The 23,370-nt window shown below is 55.1% G+C and overlaps 2 protein-coding genes across 5 annotated transcripts; one reads left to right on the top strand and one right to left on the bottom strand.

Moving 5' to 3' along the window:
* Positions 1-63: 63 nt before the first annotated feature.
* LOC143828305 (F-box only protein 17-like) lies at positions 64-4,417 on the bottom strand. Of its 3 annotated transcripts, none has more exons than XM_077318646.1 (6): positions 4,101-4,417; positions 2,866-3,238; positions 2,597-2,651; positions 2,092-2,187; positions 1,092-1,168; positions 64-927 (listed from the first exon to the last, which is right to left on the bottom strand). In XM_077318646.1, exons 2-6 carry the CDS (start codon positions 3,212-3,214, stop codon positions 761-763), a joined length of 744 nt encoding a protein of 247 aa, XP_077174761.1. In that variant the 5' UTR covers positions 3,215-3,238; positions 4,101-4,417; the 3' UTR covers positions 64-760. The 3 variants fall into 3 exon arrangements, with proteins under 3 accessions (XP_077174761.1, XP_077174759.1, XP_077174760.1); XM_077318644.1 differs by having other exon boundaries at positions 1,092-1,227; positions 4,101-4,412; XM_077318645.1 differs by lacking the exon at positions 4,101-4,417 and having other exon boundaries at positions 1,092-1,227; positions 2,866-3,575.
* On the top strand, positions 4,367-23,101 carry ACP7 (acid phosphatase 7, tartrate resistant (putative)). Of its 2 annotated transcripts, none has more exons than XM_077318630.1 (15): positions 4,367-4,582; positions 5,243-5,383; positions 6,044-6,243; positions 9,647-9,847; positions 10,475-10,657; positions 10,830-10,855; positions 12,217-12,314; positions 12,477-12,539; positions 13,069-13,183; positions 13,480-13,593; positions 14,136-14,193; positions 15,164-15,231; positions 16,759-16,830; positions 17,483-17,620; positions 19,345-23,101. In XM_077318630.1, exons 3-15 carry the CDS (start codon positions 6,135-6,137, stop codon positions 19,408-19,410), a joined length of 1,311 nt encoding a protein of 436 aa, XP_077174745.1. In that variant the 5' UTR covers positions 4,367-4,582; positions 5,243-5,383; positions 6,044-6,134; the 3' UTR covers positions 19,411-23,101. The 2 variants fall into 2 exon arrangements, with proteins under 2 accessions (XP_077174745.1, XP_077174746.1); XM_077318631.1 differs by having other exon boundaries at positions 4,427-4,582; positions 5,150-5,383.
* The last annotated feature ends 269 nt before the right edge of the window (positions 23,102-23,370 follow it).

The following is a 23,370-nucleotide window of genomic DNA, read 5'->3' as shown; positions in this document are numbered from 1 at the left end:
GGCCCAGGAGCCCGCACTTCCCCTGGACTGCCTTCAATATGCAAAGGAGGTGTGGGGCACCAGTTGCTTAAAGAACAGCTTTATTGAGAATCTAAACAAACTGTTGTCAAGAGAGAAGAGAGAGATAGTCCTAACAGTCTAACTAACTAAATTTTCTTCTGTTGCCAAGCAGGGAAAAAGTGCACTCGAAGGAGCAGGAAGCATCCATTTGAGCCAGCCAAAATACACAGGAGGAGATTATTTGAACAACACCAGGAAACTCCTAAGCGAACAATGCTAGCGACACATCTCCTCCAATGCCCACGATCGGGTACCCTTCATGGGCTGTCGAACCCTGCACCCTGCAGATCTTGCGTCTTCCAGCCGCTGTCACCCCAAATCCTCCTGACCGCCCACCGGAGATTTGTCGATTCAGATTTTTTAAAATGCTGCTATGGCAGCAGCCGCCATCTTGGCACAAGGATTATTACGATGTCACGGAAGGTAAGCCATGGTGGCTGTTTTGTAGCTGGCTCTGCCTCCTGCAGTAGCCATTTCGTGGCTGTGCCTGCCCTGCAGTGTCGGAATTTCAAAGGTGCCCACAGGCTCAAACAGACCGGGGACCCCTGTCCTACAGGCTCGGAAGGGTCCCGCCTCCTTGTCTTCAGCTCCTCCGGAGGGATGTCCGAAGCAAACAGCCGCCAGTCCATTCTCTGAAATACACCTGGGGAAGAAGGAACGGGGGGTGGTCTTCAGACCTTTCAGAGTGGCGGGTTCTACATTAACCCAGCAGAGAAGGGTCCTCCTCGGAGTCTACCCTGAGAGTTTCACCAGGACGGTGGAGTTGGTGAGGTGGGCTTCCGTGCGCTGCTCCCCCGGGCGGCTGCCAATGTGCTGGAACCGCAGGTAGCGCACGCCAGGGCCGTATTCCCTGAAGACGTGGGAAGCCTGTGGAAAGAAAGGGAAAGATGGCGTCACAGCAATAAGCACGCAATGGTGTGGCGTCACAGCCGAAGTAGGATGGGGGTGTCCCGAGTTCGAATCCCCACTCTGCCCCACTTGCTGGCAAGTGGAATTCAGGCACCCCCAGGAGCTGAGAGTAAAATGGGCACCTGTTGAAAGGGGATGTCCCACTCCTCCGCAGAGTCCGCCTCGGTGACAAACCTGGCGATGACGGAGTTTTTGTCTCCTGCCAGGAGGGTGATGTAGAGGTTGTAGGTGCAGCCGCAGTTTTCGTGGGTGCCCCACCTGCGGGGGCCAGGAGAACAATTGGGGTGCAGCATGGTGTCATTAAGAGCGGCAGCTTCTAATGTGGCAAACTGGGCTTGATTCCCCGCTCTTCCACATGCAGCCAGCTGGGAGACTATAAGCTAGTCACAGTCCCGATAGTTCTGTTCTAACCAAGCAGTAATGTCAGAGCTCTCTATCTCACAGGGTGTCTGTTGTGGGGAGAGGAAGGAAAGGCGATTGGAAGCCACTTCCTTCAGGGGGTAAAAAGCGGGATACAAAAAAACAGCTCTCCTCCTTTGCTTGGTGTCGTGGTTAAGAGCGGTGGCCTCAAATCTAGGGAGCTGGGTTCAGTTCCCCACTCCTCCTCCTCCACATGCAGCCAGCTGGTTGACCTTAGGCTAGTCACAGTCCTGATAGTTCTGTTCTAACCAAGCAGCAATGTCAGAGCTCTCTACTTCATATGGTGTCTGTTGTGGGGAGAGGAAGGGAAGGCAACTGTCTGCTGCTTTTGGACTCCTTCGGTTAGTAAAGACTGGGGTACCACCTCTTCTTCTAAAATGTTGCTTAAGGCAATAGTGCTGAAGCACAATCAGGCCTTTTACTGTTCTTAATCTTCCTTGGGAATAAACACGTCCTTTTTCATGATAACATTTCTCTCTTTTTTGGCTGCACATTCATATTCTTTTAACCTTTTTGGCTCTGACCGCCTACTTGGGTTAAGTTCTTTTTCCTTTTCTGTGGCCACCTGAAGGCTTCCCGGCCGGGGGCCATTTGTGCTCCGGAGGCCAAACGTCCCCTCTCCCAGCGGGCATTTGGCACATTTTCCAACCGTGAGCGATCTGATTTCGGACTCTGGGTGAGGAGGAGCGAAGGAAGACTCACCACTCAGAGATGAAGATGTCCGGCTGGCAGGTGTCCAGCAGGTCTTCCCACAAACCTTCCTTCACCAAGTCCACGAGCTGCAGCATCCAGCAGGTGCTTTTTTTCGCAGGGGGGGAAGGAGACAGAAACCTTTGTGATCTGCCTGGGCCCTTGGGCACTACTGGAGAATTTAGCAGCCATGGCTAAATGCAAGGCCCTGGACAAAGGGGCACGCTCCGCAGGACACAACGGCAGTGCTGCCCAGCTAGAGCGCTGGGATGCAACTCCCTTGAAGACCCTGCTGGCTGCAGAAGATGCGGGGCCTCACCAAGTCCTGCCTGCCTCCCATGGTCTTTTCTGCCAGGCAGAGAACGGACAACGGGATCTCTCCCCCCCCCCCCAGTTCTCTCCGCCCTCCAGAGGATGCCCCCCTCCAGAATTCCCCCTTGGCTTCCCAAAGAACGGGGGTGACAGGCGCAAAGGCCGATTCGCACAACCCTCACCCCAAATTACGAAAGGAACTCACTTGTCCCCCAAACACCAGCCGTCTCCATGTCCGACCTGCCAGTGCAGAAATTGATCTGTGGATGCAACAGGGAGGCGCGTTCAGAGGGCCCTCTGCTGCTTCCCCTCCCCCTCCTCTGCCCTGCAGCCCCTTCCCAAGTTTAGCAGAACGCAGAGCGACCCGGGCCTCCCAGCACATGCCCCACGGAGGGTCTCCCGAGTCCCCAGAGAGCAGTGCCGTCCTGTCCCTCCATGAAGAGGAGTGGGATCCCCCCGGCCCGGCCGCCTCACCTTCCCCACGGGGATTCTTGATCAGGTTCCTGGCGAAGGGCTGCAGGGCGCCCACCCGGGCCCACTCCAGGCGGGGGCAGCGACGGGCCGCTTCGAGGGCAGACCGAAGACCCTCCAGCTTGGAGGGGTCCCGCTCGGCCTGGAGCTTCCAGGGCAGGGGGCTGTCGATCAGGTCCCGCCAGTGCCGGCACACCAGGCGGCCGCGGGTGGCCAGGATCCGGCCCGGCACCCAGCTCAGGATCAGGACCAGAAGCTCCTCGGGCAGCAGGGCCAAGCCCCCCCGGCTCCGGACTCCGTGGCTGTTCTGGGGGGCTGTGCCCGCTCTTCTATGGCTCTCCGCCTGCCCCATGGCCACGGGGCAGGAGGCCAGCGTCTGAAAGAGGAATCCCGGGGGGTGAAGCGCCCTTGGCCTGCCATCTTGGGCACCGAAGGGGGTCTTTATTTATTACACGTCCAGGTCAGAATTGTCTGCTCAGGCTGGAAGCTGCTCTCCAAGGTCTCGGGCTGGCAGCTAGCGAAGGGTTGTGCTCAAGAGTGGCAGCCTCTCATCTGGAGAACCGGGTTTGATTCCCTACTCTGCCATATGGTGCCAGCTAGGACCCTGAGCCCATTCTCACAGAGCAGCTCTGTCGGGGCTCTCTCCGCCCCACCTGCCTCTCAGGGAGCCTGTTGTGGCAGCTGAAAGCCGCTTCGGGACCCCCCCACCCCCAGCCCTTTCACATCCCCTCCAGCCCGGCCCTTTTCAACTGGACAGGCCAGGGATTGGACCTGCAGCGTTCTGCCTCCAAAGCAGCATCTCTGAGCCCTCCCAGAACGTCCATATCCCTCTTTCCCTCGTGGCTGAGGCGGCTTTTAATAATGCTGGAAAACACTTTCTGTTTCAGAACCAGACATAAAACTGTAAACCCCCAACACTCTTGCCTCTTGGACTTTAGAGGTATTTCAGTTTTATAGGCTGCCCCTCCCGGTTGGCTGCAGGGGGGGGGGAAGACTGGTCAACCCCCCTGGTCAACGCCCCCCCCCCCCGCTGAAGATCTCCAAGGAGTGGCCCCTGGCGGGGGGGGGGGGGCTTGGGCAAGAGGCAGCTGCTGGACGACTCCCCTCGCATCTCGCCGCCTGCTCCTCTGGCCACGCCCATTCTGAGACCCCACAATTCAAGGGGTGCCCCGCCCTCGGGGCTGGCCGCCGCCTGTGTCCCTCGCCTGGGGGGCCCCGGTTCGAGTTCCTTGCTCTACCTGGCAGGGCTGTTGTGAGGGTTAAGCCCCCTCGGAAGGAGGCGGCGGTCCGTCTGGTCCGTCTGGAGCCGGAAAGAGCCGCGCCCTGCAGAGAGGGCGAGGGGCGGGACGGGGGCGAGGTCCCGGGGAGGACGCGTCCACTTCTGGAGCCCCCCCACCGCCCCCGCCCCCCGCGATCCCGGGAACCCTTAAGCCCGCCGGGGGGTCCGGAGCCGGCGGACACCGACCCGGAGCCTTGGCGAGAGGGCAGGGGAGGGGAGGGGAGGGGAGGGGAGAGGTACCCCCAGGGGCGCCCCCGGCCGGAGGGGCGGGCGCAGGCGCAGAGCTCGGGCGGGCCAGCCGGGGGCGGAGTTGCTGGGATGACGCGCGTGTTTGCGTGCACACGTGCTTGGCCCAGCGGAAGCGCCGCAGCCGCCCTGCAGAAGTTCCCGGGCCGGCAGCCGCTTGGCCTCGCCGGGGCCGGACTCGGAGCGGCAGGCCAGGTCAGCCACGGGGGCGCTCTGCACATGCTCGGCAAGACTCTGGGCCTTCCTGCGGGCGGGCGGGGGGGGGGGCGCGGGCGAGTGAGCTGGCGGCGGCGGAGGGGGGAGCAAACACAGGGCGAGGCATTGGCGTTGCTAACCTCCAGGTGGAGCCTGGAGATCTCTCGACTAGATTGCTCAGGGGGGCCCTTGCCTTGCCCTTGGACGGGGGAGAGGAAGGTCCCTGCCCCGAGCGGAGAAGGGGGCGCGCGGACCGTCCCCCCTCTTTCGAGGCAGGCGACAGCCCCCCCCCCCAAAAAAACCAGGGATGGGAAGGGCGCGGCCTCGGAACAGCGACTCCTGCCGAGACGCGGCGCCATGACCCACTCGCTCCCTGGGCGGAGGCTGGTGGGGAAAGGCCGGGCAAAGGGCGCCCCGGGAGGGCTTTGAGGCCGTGCCAGGCAGCACCGGGAAGGGGGGGACGGGGGAAGGAAGGTGTGGCGGCCTCCCGCACCCTTGGCCCCCCTGGAAACGCAAAGAGCGCGCGGGAGCAGCCACGGAACGGGAGTGTTTTCGCTTGCGGTGTAGGCTCCTTCTGTGAAAACAAAGCGACCTCAGCAAGCACCCTGCTGAAGCGAACTGAGGCCCGCAACAGCTAATGATCCATGCGAAATCTCTAAGCTCGGAGCAGAGCAGGGATTCGTGCAGAGACGCGGAGAGGGAAGCCTCCTGTGCGCCTGAGAGCTCCGGAGCCTCCACGCCTTCAGCAGAGCTGGCATCTTGGCCACCACAAGAAGCCAGGCTGCTCTTTCTGTGGGAGAGGTACGTTGGCACCGCAGAGGAGGGAGAGGGTTCCACCCCCCATCCCGGGCAGGTTTCCTGGGAGAGGTCCCCCCCCCCCACACACCCACCCACAGCTTTTACCCTCAGCAGGAGACAGAAGATCACAGGTCTTTGGAGGAGGCTGACCTATGCATGGACATCGACTCCTGCCTTGTCCAGCCCAGAATGGCCCCCTGTGCCCCACAGAGGCCTCCCAGGCTGGGACATGGGATGATCCTGGGGCAGCTCTTTCTGAGAGCCAGATGCCAGGGAAGCCCCCTTGCTCAAGAAGCCCCCCCCCCCGCATACTTGGCTGCACAGAGCTCCATTATGTTTCTGGGCAGAGAAGGTGTAGCTTGCCAGCTGCTTCTGGGCAGAGAAGGTGTGGCTTGCCAGCTTTATTGAGAACAGAAACAACAGTGTCAAGAGAAAGGAGAGAGAGAGTCCTAACAGTCTAACTGACTAACTTTTCTTCTGAAGGCAAGCAGGGAGGAAGTGCGCTCCAAGGAGCAGGAAGGCTCCAGTGGAGCCAAACAGGAGGAGGTTATTAGCAAAGTGCCAGGAAGTTCCTGATCCAACTATGAAAACTACGCATCCCTTCCGATGCTCACTATTTTGACTGTTGTCGCCGCAAATCCTCTCTGCTTTTGCCTTCCTCAGCCCCTGCCTACCTGGCGGATTGGTGTGTACCTGCCTGGGACTTTGCTGGACTTCTGCCTGAGCCAACTCCAGCCCTGCTCTGGCAGGAGCCATGCAGGACCTCCGAGGACTGGCCTGTTTTGTCTGCCTGTGGCTCCCTCAGCTGCAGACTGAAGCGCCCCCTAGCGTTGACCCTGAGCAGGTGCACCTGTCCTACCCAGGTGAGTTTCTCCCATCCGCAGACCAGGTTCTGCTGGATGTACTTCTGAGCCACTTGAAAAGACAGAGATGCCTTAGATTGATTGTTGGTCTGTCACAGTCAGCATCTGCTCAGACGGGCAGTGGCTCTCCAGGGTCCTAGGCAGAGAAAGGCCACACAAAACGCCTTCATAGGTAATGATGCAATAGCATTGTGATTAAAAAAGGATAAAATAGGTCTCTGGTAACTCTCCATTTCAGTCTTGCCTTTCTCAATTATCTTCAAAACAAGTCTCTTCCAAAAATCCCAAGTCTCCGCCGTGAACTCCCTCCAACCTTGGACACAGAAAGTGAACTAGAGGCCCCTTGGCTGTCTCTGGAGTCACTTCCGCACAACGCAAAAAATATGTTACGCCAGCTGAATGGCATAGTGCTATTAATATTGTGCCTCTGGCCATTCCTCACCTTCTTGCCGTCTCGCTGTAGTCTGCTGCCTTTTTGCGAGCTGCTGGAAATGGCAGAAGAGAGCAATGGGGTTTATACACAACTGTCTTTCGCCTGTCAGTCAAGCCAGGCAGCCAATCCCCTTTCTATTTCTTTTAAAGGTCCTGCGATGCCCGCCAATTTTTAAAAAATAGTTCTCCATTTAAACACCACCCCTTATGGAATCACGAGTCTTGAATCTTTAAATAATCTCGTTCCTGATTTTGGTGTGTGGGGGGAAACTGTAGAGAGCCATGCTTTGTGTGAAAGCTTTGGGAAAAAATATTTTTGGCTTTGCCTGCATGCTTCTAAGCCTATTTGTTGCTCCAGGCAGTTTGCTTAAAAAAAAAAAAATCCCATTCCCGGGAGAAAGGAGATGGAGGTGGGTGTGAGAGCAGGACATTGGAGGCAGAGATAACGCTTCTTTGCCTCCATACATTTCTTTGGCATGTAGTGTGCTGGTTGTCCACTGGGGGTAGCACTTTTTAGGTTGGTTAATCCACTTTTGGGGATTCACCAACTTGTACTTTAAGATTGCGGATTTAGCGTGAAGTTTCATAGCTGGATATGGGAGGTTGGCGACGTCATGCAGAGTGTGTGCAATATAGCGTCTTCGGGGAGTAAGTATCACATTAAATTTATGGTGTGTGGAAAGGCCCTGAGTTACTTCAGATGACTCTCATTAGCTGAAGTGGACAGGATGCTAACAGCAATGAGGCCAACCACTTGCACACTAGACCCATGTCCATCATGACTCCTAAAAACACCAGACATAATAATTGGCCCCCTCCAGTAAATGAGCAGCCTCTTCCTCTCAATGGGAGAAGCATTCCAGACCTCAGCCAGGGCCAGAGCCTTTTCGGTCCTGGCCCCCACCTGATGGAACGAGCTCCCAGAAGAGATCAGAGCTCTGCCTGAACTAACACAATTCCTCAGGGCCTGCAAAAGGGAGCTCCTCCACCAGGCGTTTGGTTGGGGCCACTGACTCAACAAAGACTCCATGATCTGAGCCATGCGAGTCATATCTGACCCTTGGGGTGACGCCCTCCAGCGTTTTCATGGCAGACTCAATATGGGGTGGTTTGCCAGTGCCTTCCCCAGTCATTACCGTTTACCCCCCAGCAGCAAGCTGGGTACTCATTTTACCGATCTCGGAAGGATGGAAGGCTGAGTCAACCTTGAGCCGGCTGCTGGGAGTGAACTCCCAGCCTCATGGGCAGAGCTTTCAGACGGCTGCCTTACCACTCTGCGCCACAAGAGGTTCTTATTGTTATGCTCAATTTTGGAACCACTGTTACGTTACTATCACTAGATCTTGACGTATACTCATGACGTTTTATGTAAGCCGCCCTGAGCCTTATGGGAGGGCCGTATCGAAATTCAGTAAATAAACAAACAAATAAAATGCCCTTTAAAAAAGGAAACATTAAAAAATGTTTTGATAACAAATTAAGTCTTCAAAACCATGCAATACACAGTTTGCTACTCCGTTATAATAAGACGTACTTATGCACAATCAAGACTCTGTGTGGACATTCATCCCTCAAATGGGCTAATGCCCTGGTTATTATAGTTTTTTTGTTGTTGTTGCTGTCAGCCATTCAGTCTCGCCCAGCTCTTGGGGATCCCATGGCACAGCCATCGCCATGATGCCCGATCCCGCACTGCCTCCCTCAGCCATGCAGTGTTCTGGCCAGTGTCCATTCTGTTTGTGTCCGGTCACCATGGCCTTTGTCAGCCTGGTTTCCTTTTTCACAGAATCGTATAATCATAGATTTTGAAGGATCCTTGAGGGTCATGTAGTCCAACCCCCAGCATAATGCTGGAACTCACAACCACCTGGCCCCAATTTCATGCCCTAATGATCCCTCCACCATCTTCGTAGCCCTCCTCTGGACATCCAGTTTCTCTACATCTTCCTTCAATTGTGGTGCCCAAAACTGAACCCAGGACTCCAAGTGAGGTCTAGCCAGAGCTGAGTAGAGCGGTAACATCACCTTGTGCGATCTGGACACGATACTTCTCTTAATACAGCCCAAAATCTCGTTTGCCTTTTTAGCTACTAAGTTACACTGCTGACTCGTGTTCAGTGTCTGGTCTGTTAAGACCCCCAGATCCTTTTCACACTACTACTGCCAAGGATTTGGATTTGGATTTTCCTATCCAATATTTCCTATTCACTATTGAAATTCGTTTTATTTTTTTTAGCCCAGTTTTCTAGCCTGTCAAGATCATCCTGTATCCTGATTCTGTCTTCTGGTCTTTTTGCTACCTTTTTGCTACCTCTCTCAGTTTAGTCTAATCTGCAGATTTCTCAAGGACCCCCTCTATTCCTTCATCCAAATCATTTATGAATACATTGAACAACCCAGGGCCCAGGAGGGACCCCTGAAGCTCTCCACTTGTCATTCCTCTCCAGGAAGATGACGAACTCCCTTTGGGTGTGATCTGTCGGCCAGTTCTTGGTCCACCTAACAGTAATAGTATCCAGACCACATTTTACCCACTTATCAACAAGAATATCATGTGGAACCTGATCAAAAGCCTTACTTAAATCAAAACAAGCGATTTCCACAGCATTCCCCTGATCTAGCAAGGGAGTCACTTTCTCAAAAAAGGAGATGAGGTTAGTCTGACGTGGCTTGTTCCTTGAGAAATATAGACGCACTAGGAAACCAATACGGCAATAAAATATCAAATTGGACTTATATAGAGTCTTCTCTCTTCAGTAATTCTTTTATTATTTCACACAAGTCCCAACGCGTTTTGCCTTACAGCTTTTTCAAGGAAAATACAAAGGTAAAATTAAGGGTTGTTCAACATCGATATTAACAAATTAACAAGCAATGGTCATGAATACATGCTTTATATTTAAGGACCAACTTCAACTTATTAAGGGATCTCTTGATAGAGAACATTGTGAGATTTCCCTCCTTCCCACAGGAGACCCCTCCTCCATGACAGTCACCTGGACAACCTTTGGCCAAGCAGACTCTCTTGTGGAGTTCGGTCCAGATCCCCCGGGAGCCTTCACTCTCTGGGCCCGAGGGCGTGCCACAAAGTTTGTGGATGGGGGCAAACAGCACCGCACCATGTACATCCACCGGGTCGTCTTGACTGGCCTCCTATCGGGACGCCGATACGGTAAGAGGCTGGCTGTTGGGAGCTCTTTGGGATGCACCATGGGGGCAGTGGGGCTGCCCTCACCCCTTTGCTGAGCCTACCTCACCCCTACCTCAATATCCCTATATTGTGGGTAGCAAATGAGATCGCGGGGGGGGGGGAGAAGAACCACTGTCAGCTGGGCTCTGTATAGGAGGGTGTCACCCACAGGCAGTCTGCCATGGAGCAGCTGGATTCAAGAACAACAGAGAACAGCCAGCTATTCACCTTTGGAGACTCAACGCTCCCTTCATTAGCATCTCCTGAAGATCTGCTTGGTGTGCCTTCTGCTTGGTGTGCCTTAAATCTGTGACATCTGCGGGGCGGACTTGGAGTGTTCCTAGAATCATAGAGTTGGAAGGGACCTCATGGGTCATCTAGTCCAACCCCCTGCATTATGCAGTGTTGTTTAGGGAACTCAATTCCCCCAGGATGGAAAACTCGTTTTGGATAACTGGCTGAGCAGAAATGGCTTTTGAGTAGTCTATGCTGGGCCGGGCCCTGAAATGTCTCTCCTGCCCCACAGGTTTGGGGGCTGGGAAGGCCAGTCCTCCGAGCGTGGGGTTTGCAGCTCTAGGGGCTCTTGAGTTTCCCCTCTCTCCCTTGCAGCCTACCGCTGTGGAAGCCCAGGGAGCTGGAGCCGCCCCTTCAGTTTCCAGGCCTTGGGGGGCGGCAGCGACTGGAGCCCCCGCTTTGCCGTCTTCGGGGACATGGGCCAGCAGAACCCCCAGTCCCTGCCTCGCCTGCGGCACGACACGGAGATGGGCCTGTACGACCTGATCCTGCACGTTGGTACGAATGGGGCCAGGGTTTTGTCTTGGGATGGGGGCGAGACTCAGGCCCCTTTGCCTGTGGACTTGTGGGTCACTCCGTACCCTGGGCCAATGTTGGCAGTCAGAGTAACTCCCCACCCCTGGCCACCGTTCTCACTTTTGGGTCTGAGCGTGATCCTTTCTCTTGGCAGGAGACTTTGCCTACGACCTGGATACGGTAAAAGGTCTCCCCTTCCCTCTGGGGTTGGTGATCTGGGATCCTGTGCTTTGCAAACTGCAGCAGGCGAATGAGAGCGGAAAATTGCATGCGCCTGTGATGGAAAAACGTGTCCGTGGTGTGTGAGTGTGTGTGTGTGTGTGTGTGTGAGAGAGAGAGAGAATGAGAGAATCTGACCCTCTTTGGCACGTCCGCTGACCGTGCTTGGAGCTGAGAAGAGCAGCTAATTCTGCACCCTGTGTCCAGGAGACCCAAAACTTTGAAAAAGAGCAGCATTTCCTCCTCTCCTCGCATTTTGCAGAAGGGCACAGCAACTCACGAGATCTCCTCCCCTGCCACAGCTTTTGATAGTCTTTAAGGTGAAGCTGAACTCTGGCTCTTTCCTCCTGTGAGTTCGGCTGTTCTGACTTCTGCTCTTGCCGAAAAGGCATTTCTAGCTTGTAGGGTTTCTTCTGGGGAAGCTGTTTTGCTGACCTTTCTCTAGCCTCAGGGTAGTCTTGGGGGCTTTGGCAGAGGGAGAATTCTCCTTAGGACCCTGCTAAGTTTATTGTTTGTCTGTAATGATTTAACCGGTTGTGAGCCGCCTCAGGCTGGGGTCTCCAGAGGCAGCAGATTGAGATAAACCTCCCCTCAAATCTTCTTCACTCCACGCCCCAGGCTGAGCTCAGATTTCAAAGCAAGCTGAAAATCCTTCCTTAGGCATTTGTTACGAATTGCATGCCCAGCTAACCAAACGCCAATAGTATGGTTAGTATGAAATAGTATGAACTAAAGATCACGAAATTAAAGGAAGAGGAAAAAAGAAATTATGCAAAGCTATTGACAGTCTGTTCCCAGAGTCTTGGGCATGAGGGTTCCGGTCCGATAGAAGATTATAAAGCTAACCGCTTATCAGCGTGGCCTTTAAACCTGTGTAACGGAGGGCTAATTGAAAAGTTCCTCCACTGTATATTAGAATTACAGCAAAGCAAAAGGTAAGACAAACATTCAGGACTTTCCGCTCTCTGTGGGCAGAGGCTTTCCTGATGAGGAGTCCTCGAAAATCTCATGCAAAGCCGGTGGAAAGCAAAACACTGAACCTTGCAAACAAGTGTGAGGATTTGGCGTGCCAAAAATAGGCACCTGGAGCCCCGTGGCCAGGCACTCTACCCTGCACAGTTGGGGAATGTGCATTTTGAGGGTTCAGCAGGGGTTGGATGCTTCCTTTTTCAAGCGTAACTTTGCACCCTCTTGGGCTTCGAACTTTTTCATTTCCATCAAAACTGCAAGGGGAAAATGTACCTCCGGTCATTTCTGTGGCTTTCCTCCTGGGCGTCAGGATCCCATCCACCCCCAACACGCTCCCTGTGCTTCCCTTGCAGGACAACGCTCTGGTGGGAGATGAGTTCATGAGGAAAATTGAGCCCGTGGCTGCACTGGTGCCCTACATGACCTGCCCGGGGAACCACGAGCAACGCTTGTGAGTCCTGGGTGGGCTGGGTGCGAACGGAGGCCCTCGGGCTCCCATGGAGCGGGGGCCGCGTGGAGAAGGGCCCCTCGTCCTGGCCTGCGAGGAGGGGCATCAGCCGACATGGTGCTGCCTTCATCAGGTTCCCCGTGACCCACTTTCTTCCTTCTCCAGCAACTTCTCCAACTACCGGGCACGCTTCAGCATGCCAGGCGGCACGGAGGGCCTCTGGTACAGGTGAGTCCCCGTGAACGGAACCCCTTCCTCTGGCTCGCCTTGGTCGTCGCTCTGGCTTTGTGTGCAGAATGCCTCTGTGTGTGTAGCCAACCTGGGATTCCTTGGCAGATTCCAATCCAAGTACCAATCCAGGCCGGCCCTGCTTAGCCTCCGAGATCCAACACGATCCGGATCAGGGCCGTAATGCTTCACACCAGCTCTTGCAGACCCCAGGACCGTTCAGTTCAAGGCACGGGTGGGTGGCCTCTGCGTAGTGACCGTGGACGTCCTCAGGGGTCTCCCACCCAAGTGCTAACCCAGAAGGACCCTACTTGGCCTCCCCTCCAAAATCTTATTGAGTGCCCAGGGAGTAGATGACGTGAAAGAACCACTGGCGGTTTGAGGAGGCTGTTCCAGCCATGATGGACCGATGGCCTGATCCAGCCTAAGGCAGCTTCCTGCGCAGGTGCCTCGGTTTCTCTTCCTGCTACTCGCTCAGTCACTTCCCCCGGCTCACCCACTGCCTCCTCCCTCCCTCCCTCCCTCCCAGCTGGGACGTCGGCCCTGCTCACATCGTCTCCTTTTCCACGGAGGTCTATTTCTACTTGGAGTACGGCCAGCAGCTGGTGGAAGAGCAGTTTGCGTGGCTAGTGGAAGACCTGCAGGTGAGGATCGGCTTAGAATCACAGAATCCTAGAGTTGGAAGGGCCCTCATGGGTCATCTAGTCCAACCCCCTGCACTATGCAGGACAGTCACATCCCAATCGCTCCTCCACTGTCCCCTGCCACCCGCTTGACCCTTCACAGAATCAGCCTCTCCTTCAGAGGGCTCTCCAGCCTCTGCTTAAACATTTCCAAAGATGGAGATGGCTTGGGGAGGGAGTGTGTGCGGGGGGGGGGGGCGCAGTTTCCCAATGGAATGGGGTCGTCTCATTGCCCTCCCTTCTCCCTCTTATGGTAGGCGGCAAACCGGCCCGAGAGGCGCAAGGAACGCCCCTGGATCGTCACTATGGGGCACCGGCCCATGTACTGCTCCAACAATGACCGGGACGACTGTACGCGGCACGAGAGCATTGTGAGTGCAAGGGGAGGGGGGGGGGTTCAAGGTCAGTTCAAGGTCTGCCGCGCAGAGAGAGCAAAAGTCCCAGGGTTGTGCCATTTGTAGTTGTTTACGAAATAATCTGTGCCAGTCAAGCAACCTTTAATGTTTGCTTGAGCCAGTTGAGTTGAGCAGACAAGAGGGGGGGGGGTCAGTCTTTAAATTCTCTAAATCCTGAGATTCTTGGGAAGGTGAATTCTGTGTCCTGCCCCACAATCGGCAGCTGTGGAATGTATATTTATTTGGTTCATTTACTTTATGTATGTGCTGCCTTTTACCCCAATGGGGACCCAAAGCCGCTGACATCCCCCCTGCCTTTTCCTCTCTTTTATCCTCACAACACCCCTGTGAGGTAGGTTAGGTGAAGAGAGCATGACCAACCCGAGTTCCCCCAGGAAGTGTCCATGGCACAAATGAGGCTTCCCAGATTAGTCCGATGCTCAAATGGCGGCTTTAAGTGCGGGGTGGTGGATGGAGCAAAACACAAGTTGTGGAGAATTGTGGCTTGTTCTTTCTAGATTCGTCGAGGGCTTGACCCCCACAGATACGGCCTGGAGGACTTATTCTATAAATACGGTACGTTTGCGGGTTTCTGGGAGGAAGCAGAGAGTTTCACTGCTTCAGAAGCATGAGGCTGGTCTCTGGCTTTGCTGGGGCCCACGGAACACGAGGCAGCAGGGCGACTCGGTGACAAAAAAGGCAAACGGGATTTCTGTTTTATTTATTTATTATATTTATATACCGCCCTCCCCTGAGGCTCAGGGCGGTTTACATAAAACCTAAACAGTACAGATAACTCAGTAGTTATAAACGGTACCGATACAGTAATAACAATACAACAATGGTTAGAACATCAGTTCAACTACATCATACTGACGGCCCCATGAGTTGGACGAATCAGGCAGTGATTTTCATGGGAGGGAGGGTCAAGAGCCCGGTGGAAGTTGTTGGTTGACCTCAACCAAATGCCTGGTGGGGGAGCTCCCTTTTGCAGGCCCTGCGGGACTGTTCTACATCTGCCAGAGCCGAAGCGCTCAAGCCTAACGGGATGGTTAAGTGAATTCCCTCCTGGCCAGGCTGAATTCTGGAGGGATCACTTGGGCATGAAATTGGGGTCACTGTAGTTAGGCAGGTAGTTGTGAGTTCCTGCATTGTGCAGAGGGTTGGACTAGATGACCCTGGAGGTCCCTTCCAATTCTGATTCTGTGATTCTATTAACTCTCCCTCCCTCCCTGCACTGTAAAGGCTTCTGCAGATAGAGGGCTGGCTCTTGTTACAGGCGATCCGCATAGTAGAGTCTGCTTAGGTAATACTCCAGTCCTCGTATGCAAGGAAAAACTGCTACCTGGCATGTTCAGAGGACAAAGACCTTTCTCTCACATCAGACCAGATTCCACACTCTAATAAAATACATTCCGAAGACGCAAGCTGACCAGATCCACCCTGTGAACTCTGCCTTGGTGTGCGGGGCTGGTATGGCCGAGAGAAAAGAACTTGAGCGACTGGGCAGAAGTGCAGTTCTGAAAGTGCCTTCTCTCCCTTCTAGGGGTGGATCTAGAATTGTGGGCACACGAACACTCCTACGAGAGACTCTGGCCGGTCTACGACTACAAGGTGATTCCGGACTTGACAGAACCGCGGGAGCTTCCAAAGGAAGGGGTCCCAAAATCTCTCCAGTATGAGGGAGGGTGGATCCCACAAACAGTGGCTTGGCAGGGCCTCCCCCTTCCAAGCTGCCTCAGGGCCTGGGAACGTGTGGAATTTGCAGAGGCTGGGAGAAAAGAAGGATGGGGTGGAATTGCCCCTTCCAGGCTCCTTAGAGTGAGGATGTGGCCCTGATCCACAGCCCTGTCTTTTCTGTGTGGTGGCCTGGCCAGCCCTGGTGCAGTGGACCATGTCCTGGGGGACCAGGGGGGGATTTCTCTGCGACAGAATAGGCAGGGTTTGTCCCGTACCTCAGTGGTCCCCAACCTTTATTAGGCTGGGGACCGGCAGGGCATTGGGTCGCGCCCGCAGGGACCGCGCCCGCGCGGGCCACGCCCATGCTTCGGACCGCGCCCGCGCGGGCCACGCCCATGCTTCGGGCCGCACCCGCGAGCCGCACCCGCGGATCGGGCCGCGCCCGCGGGCCGCGCCCGGCCGCGCCCGTGGGCCGCACCCGCGAGCCGCGCCCGGCCGCACCCACGGATCGGGCCGCACCCGCGGGCCGCGCCCGCGGATCGGGCCGAGCGGGCGCGGCCTGCACGGGCGCGGCCCGGCCCTGATTCCCTCCCCGCCCCCCCGCAGTAAGTACCTTCCCGGGCCGCAAGCTTGCGGCCTGGGAAGTTTTTTACTGCGGGGGGGTGGGCGGGAAGAGGAAGCCGCGGCCCGGCGCCATGGCCTTTGCGGCCCGGCGCCGGGCCGCGGCCCGCAGGTTGGGGACCACTGCCGTACCTGATTCAAAAGGATCCTAGGAATATCGTGTAGGGGGCATCAGAGGATGTGTCTGTTTAGCATAGATCAGGGGTAGTCAAACTGCGGCCCTCCAGATGTCCATGGACTCCAATTCCCAGGAGCCCCTGCCAGCGAATGCTGGCAGGGGCTCCTGGGAATTGGAGTCCATGGACATCTGGAGGGCCGCAGTTTGACTACCCCTGGCATAGATGAATCTGGAACTCCTTGATGTTCTTTTCAAATCCTTTCTTCCAGAGTCCTGAGGTTCATTGGAGACTTCCTGCTCCTTTGAGCACACTTCCTCCCTGCTTGCCTCCAGAACAGACAGAATGAACAGTTAGACAGGAGTCTCTCCTCTTAACATAACCGTTTTGCTCTTTAAGCAGCTGGGGCTCTACTCGGCTTTGTATATTTAAACTCTATCAACCCCCCCCCCCCCGCCCCACAAAGTCCTTCTGCCTTTGAGGGTATTCCTGCCCATCCGGGTAACCAACTTTCAGGTCTTGGCTGGAGATCTCCTGGATTAACAGCTGCTCTCCGGATTAGACACATCCGTTCACCCAGGAGAAAATGTCTGCTCTGGGAGGTGGGCGCTACGGCATTATACCCCCAGCCTCCACCCTCTGAAACTGCAGGAATTTCCCAACCCAGAACCGGCATCCCCAGTGTCTCTGCTCCCCTCACACGTGACCTTCCTTTTGCATCCAGGTTTATAACGGCAGCACAGAGGCCCCGTATACTAATCCTGGCGCCCCAGTCCACATCATCACGGGGTCAGCCGTAAGTGAGAGATCTTGTTTACTTTCTTTACTTGGAACAATTATGAACCACCGTTCGCAAGGGGATTTACAGCAGAAATAAAGCATTATAAAAAAAACACAAGGAGTCATAATCTAAAAACTCCAGTTATCAGTACATTAAAAAAATCTTCATGGCCACTGCCGTCCTGAGCCTCGTTGGAGGGCGGTATAGAAAGAGAATGAATGAAAGAACGAATGAAAAAGGAAGAAAGAATGCTATTTTCAAGGGTGGGTGGGATTCCTTGGGCCTCCCTCCTTCCCCTTGGCTCTCCCCTTTCCACCCAGTCTGGTGTACGGGAGAGGAGTTAAGAGGGGAGAAGATGGGGTGCTGGTTTTAATTGCATTATTATTACTGTAAACTGCCCCGTGTCCCCTTGCGGGGAAAAGAAATAAAAAATAAAGATTCCCTTTCTTTGGCAGGTAAGTAGTTTGAGGGTGCCTCTGAGCATAGACAGAGTTCCTATTTTCGTCGGAGCTGGCATTGATACACTGGGGAGGGGGGCTGCCTCTGCTTCCCAACTGGGAAGAAAAGGAAGCTGGAGGAGGTATCTGTGCCCATGGCCCAGTCCTTGAGGAAACCCTGCAGGGGGCCAAGACTCAGGATCCAATCCCCCCCTCCCCCCCCCGTGCAGGGCTGTCGAGAACGGCTGGACCCCTTTGTCCCTGAGCCACGAGGCTGGAGCGCAGTGCGGATTGAGGACTATGGATACGCTCGCCTGCAGATCGTCAACCGGACCCACCTCTGGCTGGAGCAAGTGTCAGATGACCAGGTAGGAGCTGAGCCCAGCAAGGAGATTCCCAGGCCAGGGAGGAGCAGAGGGGATGGGCTCTCCCCTTCCCCTGCAGAGCCTTCCTGGGGTCTCCCTCCCAATGACTGACCCTGCTTAGCTTCCCACTTAGGGCCCCCCCAGCATGGGGCTCCCAAGGCCAGGGAGGGGCAGAAGGGGCTGGCTCTCCCCTTCCCCTGCAGAGCCTTCCTGGGGGTCTCCCTCCCAAGGACTGACCCTGCTTAGCTTCCCACTTAGGGACCCCCCAGCAAGGGGCTCCCAAGGCCAGGGAGGAGCAGAATGGGCTGGCTCTCCCCTTCCTCTGCAGAGCCTTCCTGGGGGTCTCCCTCCCAAGGACTGACCCTGCTTAGCTTCCCACTTAGCATCCCCCCCCCAGCAAAGGGCTCCCAAGGCCAGGGAGGAGCAGAAGGGGCTGGCTCTCCCCTTCCTCTGCAGAGCCTTCCTGGGGATCTCCCTCCCAAGGACTGACCCTGCTTAGCTTCCCACTTAGCCCCCCCCCCAGCAAGGGGCTCCCAAGGCCAGGGAGGAGCAGAGGGGGTTGGCTCTCCCCTTCCCCTGCAGAGCCTTCCTGGGGGTCTCCCTTCCAAGGACTGACCCTGCTTAGCTTCCCACTTAGGGCCCCCCCAGCATGGGGCTCCCAAGGCCAGGGAGGGGCAGAGGGGGTGGGCTCTCCCCTTCCTCTGCAGAGCCTTCCTGGGGGTCTCCCTTCCAAGGACTGACCCTGCTTAGCTTCCCACTTAGGGCCCCCCCAGCATGGGGCTCCCAAGGCCAGGGAGGGGCAGAGGGGGTGGGCTCTCCCCTTCCCCTGCAGAGCCTTCCTGGGGGTCTCCCTCCCAAGGACTGACCCTGCTTAGCTTCCCACTTAGGGCCCCCCCCCCAGCAAGGGGCTCCCAAGGCCAGGGAGGAGCAGAGGGGGTGGGCTCTCCCCTTCCCCTGCAGAGCCTTCCTGGGGGTCTCCCTTCCAAGGACTGACCCTGCTTAGCTTCCCACTTAGCCCCCCTCCCCAGCAAGGGGCTCCCAAGGCCAGGGAGGGGCAGAGGGGGCTGGCTCTCCCCTTCCCCTGCAGAGCCTTCCTGGGGGTCTCCCTCCCAAGGACTGACCCTGCTTAGCTTCCCACTTAGGCCCCCCCCCCAGCAAGGGGCTCCCAAGGCCAGGGAGGAGCAGAGGGGGTGGGCTCTCCCCTTCCCCTGCAGAGCCTTCCTGAGGTCTCCCTCCCAAGGACTGACCCTGCTTAGCTTCCCACTTAGCCCCCCTCCCCAGCAAGGGGCTCCCAAGGCCAGGGAGGAGCAGAGGGGGTTGGCTCTCCCCTTCCCCTGCAGAGCCTTCCTGGGGGTCTCCCTCCCAAGGACTGACCCTGCTTAGCTTCCCACTTATGGCCCCCCCAGCAAGGGGCTCCCAAGGCCAGGGAGGAGCAGAGGGGGTTGGCTCTCCCCTTCCTCTGCAGAGCCTCCCTGGGGGGGGCTCCCTTCCAAGGACTGACCCTGCTTAGCTTCTGGGATCTGAGGGGACTGGACAACAATTTATTTCATTTATAGCCCACCGCCCTCCATGGCTTCCTTCCCTCCCCCCAAGCCCCTTAAAAGTTTCTACTCTGAGATTGCTCGCCCAGCCCCATCCCTTGCGTTTGTCCAAAAGTGTCTTCTGCCAGGTCTTGGGGGTCCTTTAGGGGTTCCCCTAATCCTGGATGTTCTGTGTTTCCCTTTCAGAATGGGACCGTTGTGGATGGCCTTTGGCTGATCAAGGAGCGACTTGGCCTGCCAGCCTGGCTCTAGCCCTGCCTGGGAAGACCCCGCTTTTCCCCTGGTCCTGACAATGCGGGTGACTTTTGAGGAAGGACGATCACTGCCTTGGCCTGTCCCCCATATTTCTGCTCCCTTCCCGAGTGATCCTGCAGGGGGATTTTGCGGTCTCCCTGTCCCAGGACAAGAGGGCGGAGAAAACACCAACAGCTTCATAACTTGTTTCATAACAGTTGCCCAGGGACCAAACCTGGAGGCCACCAGGAGGCCCACCGAGACGTATGCCAGCATCAGATGGCCAAATGAGGACACCGGGGCGGGGGGGGAGTGTTTGTGTGTCTGCGTGGGTCAGGCTTCTGAGCTTCCGGGCACACTGGCTGGAGAGGATTAAAACTTTTCAGCCTCAAGAAGACGACTGGAGGCAAAGTTTGCCAAAATGTTTTCTTCTTATTTCGGGGGAGAGGGCCAGGTTATATGTGGCCACGGAGGGGGTTGGGTTCTGTCTTGGAGCAACACATTTCCCTGACCACCTTCAAGGTTGGTGAGGGGGGGGGGGCTTTTTCTTCCCTCTGCTGTGGCACTGCAAGCAGGAAGTTGGGCGAAGGGTAGTAGAGAGTTTTCATGACCCTGTCTTGTAAGAAAGGGGGAAAGGGTGGGCGTGTTCCTCTTCCATCACCTCCTTGAGAGCTGGGTTGGTGTTGTGGTTAAGAGTGGCAGACTCTAGTCTGGAGAACCAGGTTTGCTTCCCCACTCTGCCACATGCAGCCAAATGGGTGACCACTCGCATTTCTCTTAGGGCTATGCTTTCAGAACAGTTCTCTTAGAGCTCTCTCAGCCACACTACCTTACAGGGTGCCTGTTGTGGGGAGGGAAAGGTGTTTATCAGCCACTTCAGGACTCCTCCAGGCAGGGTACAACCCCCTAGCTCTTCTTCTAAACTGCTGATTTGTTTATTTGTTTTCTAGTCCACAGCTGCCTGTTATCCTGTTCTATTCTTTGGTATTTTGAAGGTTCCCTCACCTGTATGGATCAGGAGAAGGCAATTTTGTCAAATCCCAGAAGCTAAGCAGCTTCTGGTGCTTGGTCAGAACATGCACAACAGACTGCAGGGAACGCCCAGGGTTGCTACGCGGAGGCAGGGGAGGCCAAATCCCCTCTGAGTGTCTCATGCCTTGAAATCCCCTCCGGGCCACCAGCGGTGACTTGGTGGCAACTAAAATAGCAGTGACTTAACCCCCCCCCTAAAAAAAAAAGGAATCCATAGGAGAGATAAAGAAATTGCTGGTGTCTTGCATCAACAAGATGCCAGAAGCATCTTTCAGACTAGCAACTCAGTGGCGGTCTCTGTGACATCAGAGCTCCAGCCGTTCTCAGGCAGGGTTTCTCAGCCAGGACAGATAATGCCGTAGCTGCACAGTTGTTTCTGGTTGTCCTGTCTCATAAAGCAGTGACCGGCGGCAGCAGGGAGGGCAATTGCCTGGCCGCGCATGCCGTGTATGCGTGCACACGCCATGTGCAGCTGAAAATGCGCATGCACGGCACTTCCCCTCGAAAGTGCTGCACATGTGCGTTTTCGGCCTCGCATGCGCATTGCGCGTGCATGGCCCTGCTTCTCTCCCCCCCCCTTCCCACAGTAAGAAGCTTGCCGGACCGCAAGCTTGCAGCCTGGGAAGTTTCTTCTGCGGGGGGGGGGCAGGGAGAGGGAGCCGCGGCCTGGTGGTTGGGGACCACCGTCATAAAGGACAAAAGTCGAACTGGGGAAAGTACAAAAAGGAGCAACCTAAATGACCTTTCATGCACAGAGAATCTACATACTTCGGGGGGGGGGCAGTTGAGTAATCAGGTAGGGGGAGAGGAGGGCAGGGCGTGTGGATTGTGTCCCCCACCTGCTTTGCTTCTCTTGGTTGCTGCACCAGGGGGCGTGCCTGCTCTCTGCAGCCACTTAATAATATTATTGTTGCTAGCAGTAAAGTCCACCTGCGTGCTGTGATACAGCGGGCGCTAGCTCATGGTTTGGTGCGGGTTTAGTGGCTCACTTGGAAGCTGGCAACGCTAAGAGGAGGTCTCTCTGTGCACAACAGTCCTGAGCCAAGTCAGGTTTATGCACATGTAGGGAGTGCTGAATTCCAGAACATGCACCAATCTGGCCACCTTACTGCCTCTCTGCAGTGTTTGCTTGAGCTGAAATAGGCTGGGGGGGGCACTATGTAGCTGCTTGGGTGGCTGCGGAGGGATGATTGATTCCCTTTTGAGGCCCCCCTTTCATGGAATGCTTCCAACCCAGGGGTAGCCAACCTCCAGGTGGGGCCTGGAGATCTCCTGGACTATAAAGATCAGCCCCCCAAGCAGAAACGGCTGCTTTGGAGGGTGGACAGGCCTGTTGCGCAAAAGAAACATTTGAGGCTTCCCTCACAGATTGTTGTGGAGATGAAACACGTGAGGCCTACTGCACAGGGTTGTTGTGCAGATGAAGGCAAAAGAACTGCAACAGAATCTAGTTTCATCTGCACAACAACCTTGTGCAGTAGGCCTCTCATGTTCAGAGAGTTGCGGAGAAGAGACATGCATGGCTTGGCTGCGTCTTCCCTCCAGCAGTGAGGCCGGCCACCGCAGTATTTTAAGTGGGAAGGGGCTTTTCCGTGGCCTCCCTGTCAGCCAGCAGTTAGGCAGAAGGGGATAGCTTCCCCCCCCTCCAAAGAAAAGACTCCCCTGCGTTGCTCTTGGAAACACGTCCCGCCCCTCAGTCAGGGGCTGACAGAGGCTCCCTAAAGGGGGTGGGGGGCGGAATCCTGAGCAGGCGCAGCCATTGGCCCCGAGTGGGGGAGATTCCACCAATAGGAGTCTTTCAAGCATTTTTTCAGGGAATATGGTCGCGATTTTATGCGTATAGATCGTTGTAATGATTATTATTTGTATTTTCAAATTTATGTTTATAATTTATATACCGCTGCTCTCTTGCGGCGGCTTACAAGTATAGCAGAGTGACTCGCTGGAAACATAATATAAAATATGCAGCGAAGCAGGAAGACAGCATCGTGGGAAGGAAAAAGGAAAAAAAACAACAGAAAACAGGGACAGAAAATGCTTTAAAGAAGAGTGTGCTATTTGCGTGCAGTAAAGCAGGGGTAGTCAACCTGTGGTCCTCCAGATGTCCATGAACTACAATTCCCATGAGCCCCTGCCAACGAACGCTGGCAGGGGCTCATGGAATTGTAGTCCATGGACATGTGGAGGACCACAGGTTGACTACCCCTGCAATAAAGGACGTGGGACTAAAGGAGCCGTCCCGTCTTAGCATCATTAGCTATTGTTATGCTGACAGTTAATGGTTGTTTACGATGCTACTGTTGTTGCTAAGTTGCAGTTTGCACCTGATCATTGAAAAGGGCAATTAGTTACCACCCTTCTGACTTAAACAAGCGACGTCCGAGTTGGGAAATTCCTCGAAATTTGGGAATTCATATTATTTATTGTATGGCAAAGTTGCACACAGGAATCATGTAACATATCATATAGTAATATAAGAATAATATAAAGTGAAATATGTAGCCAAGTAGGAAATTTTGGAACGGAGCCAGAGGAGGGAGGAATTTGGGGAGGGAAGTTGGAATGTAATTTTATTTATTTTTATTTATTTATTTTAGATTAAGGCAACCAGGTTGTCCCACTTTTGGAGGGACATCTGGGGGCACCTGGCAAATTGTATTTACGTTGAAATTACAAAAAATATATATATTACAATACTATTTTGTGTTCTGTGCGTTTTGTGAAACTTTTTGTTGCTCCATATAGACCAAATATTTAATCAAGAACACCCCCCCCCGGTCAATGATATCCTGCTTTACCAATGTTAAAACCTGGTCACCTTGTTTTAGATTTATATACCACCCTTCCACAGCACAAGGGTGGCCAAACTGTAGTTCTCTATATGTCCAAGGACTACAATTACTGATCAATTATTGTGGTCCACGGACCTCTGGCCTCGAAAGCTGC

Source organism: Paroedura picta, unplaced genomic scaffold (assembly GCF_049243985.1).
Source record: "Paroedura picta isolate Pp20150507F unplaced genomic scaffold, Ppicta_v3.0 Ppicta_v3_sca21, whole genome shotgun sequence".
Taxonomy (NCBI): Eukaryota; Metazoa; Chordata; class Lepidosauria; order Squamata; family Gekkonidae; genus Paroedura; species Paroedura picta.
The sequence above is the reverse complement of the archived record's forward strand: the minus strand, read 5'-3'. Positions and strand labels throughout refer to the sequence as shown.